The sequence below is a fragment of the Helobdella robusta genome (genome assembly GCF_000326865.2).
Source record: "Helobdella robusta unplaced genomic scaffold HELROscaffold_56, whole genome shotgun sequence".
Classification (NCBI taxonomy): Eukaryota; Metazoa; Annelida; class Clitellata; order Rhynchobdellida; family Glossiphoniidae; genus Helobdella; species Helobdella robusta.
This window is the reverse complement of record NW_008705301.1, coordinates 402,813-414,191: the sequence shown is the minus strand read 5'-3', so window position 1 is coordinate 414,191 and position 11,379 is coordinate 402,813. Positions and strand designations below refer to the sequence as shown.

The 11,379-nt window shown below is 32.5% G+C and overlaps 3 protein-coding genes across 3 annotated transcripts in view; 2 read left to right on the top strand and 1 right to left on the bottom strand.

Moving 5' to 3' along the window:
- Window positions 1–139: 139 nt before the first annotated feature.
- On the top strand, window positions 140–3,384 carry HELRODRAFT_114857 (hypothetical protein). The gene is made up of 7 exons (XM_009028525.1): window positions 140–411; window positions 592–986; window positions 1,172–1,308; window positions 1,445–1,615; window positions 1,693–1,819; window positions 2,211–2,426; window positions 3,325–3,384. The coding sequence occupies exons 1-7, from the start codon at window positions 231–233 to the stop codon at window positions 3,346–3,348; spliced, it is 1,251 nt and encodes a 416-aa protein (XP_009026773.1). The 5' UTR covers window positions 140–230; the 3' UTR covers window positions 3,349–3,384.
- A 1,109-nt stretch (window positions 3,385–4,493) lies between these two features.
- HELRODRAFT_179715 (hypothetical protein) lies at window positions 4,494–7,275 on the top strand (the record flags this gene model as incomplete). Its single annotated transcript, XM_009028524.1, has 7 exons — window positions 4,494–4,560; window positions 5,007–5,117; window positions 5,438–5,625; window positions 5,811–5,940; window positions 6,131–6,427; window positions 6,617–6,712; window positions 7,220–7,275. 7 exons carry the CDS (start codon window positions 4,494–4,496, stop codon window positions 7,273–7,275), a joined length of 945 nt encoding a protein of 314 aa, XP_009026772.1.
- A 310-nt stretch (window positions 7,276–7,585) lies between these two features.
- Window positions 7,586–11,379, bottom strand: part of HELRODRAFT_179714 (hypothetical protein) — a gene marked incomplete at both ends in the record, with an annotated part of 6,980 nt that continues 3,186 nt past the window's right edge. Inside the window, 4 exons of the mRNA XM_009028523.1 lie at window positions 7,586–7,732; window positions 10,161–10,291; window positions 10,498–10,605; window positions 11,252–11,310. Coding sequence (XP_009026771.1) covers window positions 7,586–7,732; window positions 10,161–10,291; window positions 10,498–10,605; window positions 11,252–11,310 — 445 coding nt within the window. The remainder of the gene's footprint in view (window positions 7,733–10,160; window positions 10,292–10,497; window positions 10,606–11,251; window positions 11,311–11,379) is intronic.

The window sequence follows — 11,379 nt, the reverse complement described above, 5'->3', positions numbered from 1 at the left end:
ATTGTAAAATAACTTTTATTTATTTAAATTTTGACTTATTTAAATCCAAGAAACACCGTAAATCACGATTTATTTAGTTGTGATTATTTATAATTAGAATTCACTTTTCATGGTTTTTTAAATTTAATTTTGGCATTTAAATTTTAAATGTCTTATCATGTCAATAATTCGCCAAGAAATGATCTAAATTTTGTTTATTTTTCAATTGAACTTTTTTTAAATAATAAAAAATGAATTTTGACTACGATGCCAAAATTTTGAAAAATTCTATTCTCACACAGATTAGTGAACCGGTCGTATTTAAAAACTTGATTAGTGACTGGCCGTCTTTGAAATGGAGTTTCGAAAATTTTGATGAAATTTTTAAAGATGTGCTGTTTGACTTTCGAATTGGCAGCAGAAATATCGACAGTATGAAATCAGATTTTCAATTAAAAAAAATGGCTGATTTAATTTTATTTTTGTTTCAATTAATTTAATTTAATATAAATTATAATTATGATCAGATAAACTATCAATTAATTAATTAAAATAAAATAAAGTAAATAAATTGATAAAATAAATTATCTAATAATTAATAAAATTTGTCAGAAATTAACTGGGAAACCAACTGTCCACACATTAAAGCTTCCGCTGGACAGTTCAAAAATTGGATCTCAAAAAATAAAAATATTAATGAGAAAAAGAATAATGATAGGCTTGAAAATAACAACAGCAATAATAATAATAATAATAAAGATAATTGTGGTGATGACAACCCATTAAATTCTGTAGATCCATCTACTCATTGGTGTTATGCTGATTACAAACACATGTGCAAACTGTTTGATGATGATGATGATGATTACGATGATGATGGCGATGGTGATGGGGATGATGACGATGATGACGGTGGTGGTGATAATGATAATGAAGACAATAAAGATGACAAGAGTGTAAATAAAAGAAATAAATTTGATCCCAATTTGAAAGAAAAAATTCTGGCAGTGAGTGATAATATTTGTAATTATCATCACCACTACTACCACCATCATCATTCTCTTCATCATCATCTTCCTTCCAACTATCATCATCATTATCATCATTATTACAATCGTCATCATCACTTCAAACAAGCCGACACTTTTAATTGCCTCAATAATCTTAACCACCATCTCAATAATCCTACCAGAGCATTGATTGGTCGAAATTTGGTTTCGAGGGACGGGCCGGGTTGGAAAGCACCCTCTGGATTGGCTCTCGGGAGGCCAGCACTGTTTGCCATTACGACACATATGGTTGTAACTTGGTTGCGCAGATTTGTGGCAGGTTAGGGTGGTTGTAATTATGCTAATTATTCAAATTATTATTTTAATAATAATTATGACGATGATGATGAATGAGGATGATAATCGGATATTATATATCCAATTTTTCGGATACGAAAATGCACTTCACTTCCCAGAAAGCTATGGGTGCTTTTTCCTCCAACCGCAGCAGCTGCAGCTACCACAACAGCTACAGCAGCCACAGCAGTAAATGCCATGTACTCAACTAGAATACCTTATGAAGAATCCAGCTATTTCAGTACTATTAACATCGGGTGTGGATCTTACGACGGGTATCCTAATTTTAAAGTAAGGCGTACGCACGCACACACACACACACACACACACACACATACGCACACACACACACACACACTTTTCTTCAGAGGTCGGCCATTCCATATATGGTAATTCTGAATCCTGGAGACGTGTTGTACGTTCCTAAACACTGGTGGCACTATGTTCAATGCCTGGAGCCATCCATCACCGTCAACACCTGGATTGAATTACAGGTCGGTCGCTAAAAATAATAACTGGGTCAGGTCTGTCTGTTTATAGTAAGTAGGTCATTGTCGTGTTAGGCCGTCACGTGTTTGTTTGTTTGTTTGTAGGTCAGGTGGTGGCGGCAAAAAAAGTAAGTCACCTTGATCAGTCAAACAATTAAACTGCCATGTGCTGATACTCGTCCGTCCGTTCATTTTCTCCTTCTGTTCTTCATTCATTCATTCATTCATTCATTCATTCATTCATTCATTCATTCATTCATTCATTCATTCATTCATTCATTCATTCATTCATTCATTCATTCATTCATTCATTCATTCATTCATTCATTCATTCATTCATTCATTCATTCATTCATTCATCCATTCGTTCAGTTATTCAATTTAATTTCGTGTACAGTCGGATCATTTGGATAGAGTGAAAGAGTCGATCGTCAGATGTGCCGTCTATAAATTTCTTAATAATAATAATAACAACAACAACAACAACAACAACAATAATAATAATAGTAATAATAATAATAACAACAATAATAACGAGTGTCATTTTGATGATGATGACGACGACGACGATGGTGACGATGATGGTAATGATAGAAGGCCGTGGCTCAATCCAACAGAGGTGACTAATTTATGAAGATGATAATTACGATGATGATAATGATAATAATAATAATAATGATAATAATAATTTTTTATTATTGTCCACCGTAGATTCCGTCAACAGATAAGAGAAACTTGTCCTACCTTAAGATGGCAACCAAGAATTATTTACGTCATCATCGTCGTCATCCCGATGATGATGATGATGGTGGTGGTTGTGTTGATGGTGGTGGTTGTGGTGATGGTGGTGTTGATGGTGGTAATGGTGGTGATGATGGTTGTTGTGAGTTTGATGACGATGATGACGACCTTGATGATGACGAACCGCTGACAAAGAGAGGAAGATTGGGTAGAGGTAGTAGTAACGATAACAACAACAATAATAATAATAATAATAATAATCCTCATCGTCGTCGTCTACGTCGTCATCAACATGAAAATAATAGACCGGCTACAAATAGCACGAAAATTTTTATAAAAAGATTGCCCCGTTCTGAAAAGAGCCGAAACATTGCTAAAAACAGCTCAGAGAATGACGACACATCGACGTCATCCTACCGACCAATAGTAAGCCGAGAATTTGAACTGAATCACGTGGTGAGAATTCAGCCAATCACAATTGAGGAATTGGCGAAATTTTTTAAAGGTGTTATTTGTGCACATTTTTATTAGTACCGTTTGTTTTTATTGTTCTTATGTATATTATTAACATAATTATTAAAGTAATAAATAATAATATTAATAATACTTATAATTATAATTTTTTATTATTAATTTTATCGTTAAATTATTTCATCGTGCCTCTTCTAAAAATTCAGATATGCAAACTGGAAAGGTTGAACGTTCATCTTCATCTCCGCCTCCATCATCATCATCGTCATCTTCATCACCATCATCATCATCACCGTCACCATCATCATCATCATTTTCTATAATGACGTCATCTACATCATCTAGAATGACGCAGTCGTCCTCTTCTACATTGGTATCCTCTTCTTCCTCTTCAGCATTTCCCTGCTCGGTGACGTCATCACCGACCAGTGGCTCAAATTCGAGATTGCATCATAGCTCTAAACTAGGTCGACATTTGAGAGTAGGTAAGGAGGTCACTTACCAATTGCTGGCTGACGTCATCTGTGACCCAGATATCGTAGATTTGATTGGTCGAAAGTTAATAAATAGAATGATGGAAACATGAAAACCATTATTATTATTATAATCTGTCATTATTATAGTTATAATAATTATTATTATTGTTAAAGGAACAATAGCGATTTCATGAAACTTGTTTGTCTGAATGTGAAGTAGTAGTAGTAGTAGTAGTAGTAGTAGTAGCAGTAGCAGTAGCAGTAGTAATAGTAATAGTAGTAGTAATAGTAGTAGTAGTAGTAGTAGTAGTAGTAGTAGTAGTAGTAGTAGTAGCAGTAGTAGTAGTAGCAGTAGCAGTAGTAGTAGTAGTAGTAGTAGTAGTAGTAGTAGTAGTAGTAGTAGTAGTAGTAGTAGTAGTGGCAGTAGTAGTAGTGGCAGTAGTAGTAGTAGTATTAGTAGTAGTAGTAGTAGTGGCAGTAGTAATAGTAGTAACGGTATTTGCATCTATATTATAAAACGCTATATAAATTTACAATTACGTCATGGGGTTTATAAAATAATATACAATAAAACCTCTTTTTATCAGTTGTAATAATAAATAATAATAATAGTTATTATTATTTTTATTATTAACCATTTTTATTATTATTATTTATTTATTTAATTTCATTGAATTAATTTCGGCACTGTTAAAGATGAATTTATTAAGTGTATATTATATAATGGTTAATTGGTTTTGGTGAAAAATTATAAAAAGATAATTAATAATAATAAATGTTATTATAAATATAATTAATTAAAAAAAGATAATTAATAATAATTAATGTTATTATACATACATATAAAAAAAATAAAAAGAAGTCAATTACTAATAATTAATGTTATTATAAATATAATTATCATAAATATAAATAATAAAAAGAAGATAATTAATAGTTAATGTTATTATAAATATATTAATTATAAATATAATTAATTGTTGCTATTAAATATGGAGAAGAACTTTTTTATGATACCTGTGATTTTAACTATTTTATCACTGGCCTCTTTAGACAAAGGTGATTAACATTATTATTACTATTCATACTATTTATATTCATTCATTCATTCGTCCATCCTTTCATCTATCTATCTATCCACACACACACACACACACACACACACACACACACACACACACACACACACACACCACACATTCATACATACGCCACACTTTCATTCATAGAAAGAGAGAGAGAGAGACAGAGATACACACACAGTCTACAATCAACCAGAAATACTCATACATCTACCCATTCATACTGACGCAAACACACTCATACTCACATACAAGATAATTATGATGAGAATGCATTAGCCACTACACACATACACACGCACACACAAACACGCACACACACACACACATATATATACACAGTCTACAGCCAACCTATGATAGAGCAATGTTGGAAAACTGCATGCAATCCGGACGATTTTATCAAAAGAAACTGCACGATAGATGGCAGACTGGTCATCGAATCAGACTTCTCTAGCAATGAATCCCTCGAACTGGAGTGCCAATCGGTGCTGAATTTATCAAGTGTTGAGAGGATCTACGTCCTGGTCTGGAGTGAGTATTGCGAAATTCACCACTTTTTCTCTCTCTCTCTCTTTCTCTCTCTCTTTCTCTCTCTCTCTTTCCCTCTCTCCTCTTTCTCACTCTCTTTCCCTCGCTTTTTATTTTAACTTATACTAGCTACTCCATTGTAATATGCGTTTATTTGTGTTAATTGCTAACTTATGACTGCCATCTCTAAGTAATTTTGTCAGGAGTTTAAATCATTTATTGCAAGGTCGAGTGACGCAAAAAAATCATTCCAATTACCATTTGTAGCGTTTCTCCTACAAAAGCGAAGAAAAATAAATTGAAAATACTTTGTGAAATTACAGAAAACCGGAAAATGATTAAAACGGCAGACGTGTACGGGCGTTTTTGGAATTTTCGACTATCTTTTGACTATTTCAACTTTAAAAATGAGTCGAATTTTGACGTCTTGGCCGATTTAGAGCTCCCCAGCGCTAAAGTCAGCCAGAAAAACTACATCACTAAAAACAGCAAAATACTCTATAAGACGTATGTAAGTGAATTTGTTGTTGTTGTTTTTGTAGTTATTGTTGTTGTTGCTGCTGCTGTTGTTGATGTTGCTGTCGTTGTTGTTGCTGTTTTTGTTGTACAAATATACATACGCACACACATACAACCAAACATACATACATACAAGTATACATACAAACAAGCATACAAACAAACAATAATACAAAGATTGCAGATTTTGAAGTTCCGTGCGATTTCATGAAACCACCCCCGGAACTTCGCTACGGTCTCACACTAAAATTCAAAGATGGTCGCCAGTTTGAGTATATCGAACTCACCTACAAGTTCCCCTATCACGGTTTATTATTTCTTTATTATTCTTATTATTATTTGCACTTTTTCCATTTTTTAAATTCTTCTTCAGCTGTTTCCGAACTATAAACTCATGCTTCTTCTTCTTATAGGCGTGTTTATTAGTTTCAGTTATTTTATTTCTGGTTCTTACATTTATTATTAACCTTTAACCTTACCCCCAAAAAACGAAAAAGTCAAAGTGCACAACACGCGGATCGACAAAGTATCGGTTGAAGTTAACGAGACGATAACCTGCCTGTACAAAGCCAGCCCTGAACCCTACCTTATAAGTTGGGCGGTTGACGTGTTGGAGAGTGAGGAAAAAGTTAACGAAACCTTTTCGATACTAAAGCCCAACCAAATTTCTATACACGCTATTGGAGTTTACTACGTGGCGTGCACGGTTAAGAATAACTTCACGGAAGATGATTTCGGGAATGTAACCACTTCTGAAGATGTTGACGAAACAGTCGAAGTTAAAAAAATTGTGGGTGAGTGAGTGAGTGTGTGAATGAGAAATGAATAAGTGAGTGAGTGAGTGTGTGAATGAGAAATGAATAAGTGAGTGAGTGAGTGAGTGAGTGAGTGAGTGAGTGAGTGAGTGAGAAATGGATAAGTGAATGAATGAGTGTAAAACAATGAATGACTGAATGAATGAATTTGATCCATAATCTCCCCAGTGTACGGATGGTTCATACTCATCGTTGTCGTCATACTACTCGTACTAATAATCCTCTTCATCATAATCCTTTTATGCATTTGCCTGTGCCTTTACAGTAAGTTGGGAACGTATTATTGCTATTTATTCATTTATAATAATAATATATATATAATTATAAATAATAATAATAATAATGATAGAAAAGAAGAAATACAAAAAAGTGACACCTAGTAAAGACAGTGACCAAAGTCCTTCTAGCGGTTAATAATAATAATAATAATAATTATTTTTGATATTAAAATAAATTATTATTATTATGTTATTATAATAGTATCATTATATTTCTATTTTTTATTATTATATTATTATTACTTTTGTTATTAATATTATTACAATTTCATTTGAACTAACAAATCTTCAAGATTCATCAGATTATGATAAAAGTAAGCCATACTTATTATTATTAGTAGTAGTGGTAGTAATAGTAGTAGTAGCAGCTGTAGGTTAGTAGTAGTAGTAGTTATAGTAGTAGTAGTAGTAGTGGTAGTAGCAGCAGCAGCAGCAGTAGTAGTAGTAGAAGTGTTTATCTTTTTATTATTTTTTTTTCATAAAATTCTTGCAGAGAAGAAGGCCCGTAAGGATAAAGACAGCAACGAAACTCCAACATCTGATGGTTAATAATAATAATAATAAAAATAATAATAATAATTATTATAATAATAATAATAATTATTATTATAACAATATTAATAATTAATAAAATTAATTTTCTTTAATTGACAGCCTCACCAGACAGCGGATGGAGATCGCCAGATTCAATCGATTAATAATAATAATAAATATTTATTATTATAAAATAATAAATATTATTATTATTATTGTAGTAGTAGTAGCAGCAGCAGTAGTAGAAGCATCAGCAGTAGTAGTAGTAGTAGAGTAGTAGTAGTAATAGATCGACGGTTTACGATTGACTTCTTGTTCACACTTCTTAACTCATGTTAAACACTCCTTTGCTAAATCTGCATTTGCTTTTTCTCTGGAACTCTCTACCTCCTTCTCTGACTACTTCTCCATCACTTACGAAGTTCAGAGCGGATCTCAAGACCCATCTGTTTGCAAAATTCATTGAGAAGCGCTGTTGAACATCGCGGAAATAGCACTTTATAAACTAATAGATTGATTGATTGATTGATCGATTGATTTATTCATAGTAGTAGTAGTAGCAGTAGTAGTAGTTTAGTAGCTGTAGTAGTAGTAGTAGCTGTAGTAGTAGTAGCGATGGCAGTAGTATAGTAGTAGTGGTTGTTCTTGTAGTAGTGGTTGTTCTTGTAGTTGTGGTGGTTCTTGTAGTTGTGGCATTTCTTTTAACCTGTTACAGATACAGTAAGTAAAATTGTTTTTCCTCCATATTTAATTATTCATTGTTCAGTTCAATTTCATATCTAATTAATAAAATGATCATTAGTCGGTTTTTTTGATAGAAAAAAAATCAATAAAAATCTCTTTTTTAATAAAATAAAAGATATATGATTTATGTATATACAATATGGTGTATAAATGTATAATAAATGTATGTGTGTGTGTCTCTCTTCTCTCTGTGTTTGGATGTGTGTTTATGTGTGTGTGTGTGTGTGTGTAATACTAATGTTTATATCTCAATATTACAGTAGCGATATTACTAGAAATAATAAAAAGTACATTCAGTGTGTTGTATTAAATGATTGTTTGAGATGATATATATATATATATATATTTGTGTGTATGTGTGTGTGTGTTTGTGTGTGTGTGTCTATGTGTATGTGTGTTTGTATGTGTGAGTATTTCTTCGTAAATCTCAAAATAAATGTTAAAGATGAGTATGATGAAGTTTTTTGGCCTATTCGTTGCTTGTTTTTTGGTTACCTTTGTAGCTACTTGGTGAAAATAATTTAGTGGCGTCAGTTATAATAATTGTTATAATAATGAAAATAATTACGATTATAATTGTTGTAATAATGAAAATAATTATGATTATGATTGTTATAATAATAAAAAAAATTATGATTACGATTGTTATAATAGTAAATAATTATGATTATAATTGTTATAATAATAAAAGTAATTATTATAATTGTTATAATAATAAAAATAATTATTATTTTATTTGTTATAATAATAAAAATAATTGCTATTATAATTGTTATAATAATGAAAATAATTATGGTTCATCATAATAATAATCGTTGTCCTCTATTTGCTCTATCACTTTCACCTGGAAATCATCATCATCACTGTCATCACCGATTTTGAAATCTCTCTCTTTGAACTTTCTTCTTCATCATTATCATAATCACCATCGTCATCATCATCACCCTCATCATTACTATTACTACAACTACTACTATCACTAATTATTTTTTTGTCGTTCGGACTATTTTTATTAGTAGCAATAGTATTTGTGTCATCCATTTTATTATTATTATTATTGGTAGTAGTAGCAGTAGTAGTAGTAGTAGTAGTAGTTGTTGTAATAGTAGTAGCATTAGTTTTAGTAGTAGCCGTAGTTGTAGTAGTAGTAGTGGCATCGGTGGTAGTAGTAGTAGTAGTCGCAACAAGTATGACACCAAAGATAGTTAGTAACTGTTGCAGTATTATTAGTAGTAATCTTCCGGAAAATTTCTGCTGCTGCAGATGATGATAGTGGAGTGATGGTGATGACGACGACGACGATGACGATCCGAAGAAAAATCCCGAATGCATTCTGTCATTCACCGGGGCTGCATTGATGGTTTGGTGGTAGAGGTGAGAAAATGAATGGATGAATGGATGGATGAATGAATGGATAAATGAATGAATTAATAAATCACCGAATGAATGAATGAACCCATCAATCGATCAATCATTCAATCGAGCAATCATTCAATCAACCACTGAATCAATTTCACAGAATTTTAAAAAAGAAAAAAAAACTCCATTTCAAACTTTCTTTCGACGTAACTGGCACTAGAAAATTGAAAAAATATAATTAAATATAATTATAATTGTTTATTATGACGTAATAAATAATATCAATTAATTAATTAATTAATTAATTCGTTAATTAATTGGTTGGTCTCACTTGCTATTACGATGACTTTTATGCTGCTGCTTTCATCGCTTGAGGACTGAGGGTTTTTAAAAAATTCTTATAAAATAATAAAAAAATATGCCGATACTTTGAAAAGGCTATTATGGTCATAATTATTAATTATAGAATTGTATTTATTTCCGATTCAGCAGTTTGTTCGTTTGTTTGTTTGTGCGTTCATCTCACCACCATCCGTTCACTCATTCATACGTTCATTCCATCAATTATTCATTCACCAATTCATTCATTCGTTCATTCATCCATTCATTCATTCATTCATTCATTCATTCATTCATTCATTCATTCATTCATACGTCTGCTATTTCAGCCAGCCACGTTCAATATGGTCAATAAATTATCATCTTTGAAAATTAATGGAAATGTGAGTAGCGACCACAATGACGAATAATAATAAGGATAAATAATAATAATAATAATTATTATTATTATTATTTACCTGACAGGTGTATTCTCCAGAGTCGTTTACATCGGAGTTCGTAATAGTGAGGACGCTGATGAGGACTCTCGTTTCGATCTTCTTCGTTATAATAAGACCGTTCCTGGCGTCCGGAGCCAGGTGTCTGCCCTCTGTTTTGTTCGATATATAGGGGGGTGAAAGGGGTAAAATAATAATAATAATAATGAGAGGGAGAAGAAGAAGAAGAAGAAAAAGGAAAAGAAGAAGAAGAAGATGATGAAAAAAAGAAGAAGATAAAGAAGGAGGAGAAGAAAAAGAAGAAGAAGAAGAAGAAGAGGAAGAAGAAGAAGAATGATAATGTGCTAGGGTCTATGACCTTTGTACCATTCAAGATTATGGGGCGGTTCGGGCTTGCCACTGACGTTGCACATCAACTTGATGGTGTTTCCACTTTCCAGGTATTCATCTCCCGTCACTTTGATTGCTGGTGATGGCGATGATGATGATGGTGATGAGGATGATGATTATGATGATGATTGTGAGGATGATGAAGATGATGATGAATGTGAGAATGATGATGGTGAAGAGGACGATGATTATAATAATGATGACGATGATGATGACGATGGTGATGACAACGACAAATTTTTTTTTTGAATAAAATTGAAAAATTTAACGGAAAACAACAACTACATCAAAATCAACAATAACAACATCGCCATCATCATCATCAGCAACAACAGCAACAGCAGTAGTAGTAGTAGCAACAACAACAACAACAGTATTAGAAGTAGCAACAACAACAACAACACAAGCAATATTTGCAACATCATCAACACATTTGATAATCTCAAATAACGACTTATTTGCATAATTTAACACAACCACCATGGATATAGTCTCCAGAGTATTACTACCACTACTACCACCATCACCACCACCACTACTACTACTACTGCTACTACTACTGCTCTTGCAGCTGCTACTACAGCCACTGATACAATGTTGCCGCTTCTACAACTACTAATGCTACTATTACTACTCTTTCTACTACAGCTGCCGTTGTTGTTGCTGCTGCGGCTACTGCAGCCACTACAAATACTTCTACTGCTACTAGTAGAGATACAAACTTTTTACAATCAGTTTTATCTGTTGAGAGTGATTTCCATTTTTCGTGCTAATCTGACACCTGTGAATTTTAGTCAGTATTTTTACTAGTAGCTGTAGTTGTAGTAGTTGTAGTAGCGATGGTAGCAAC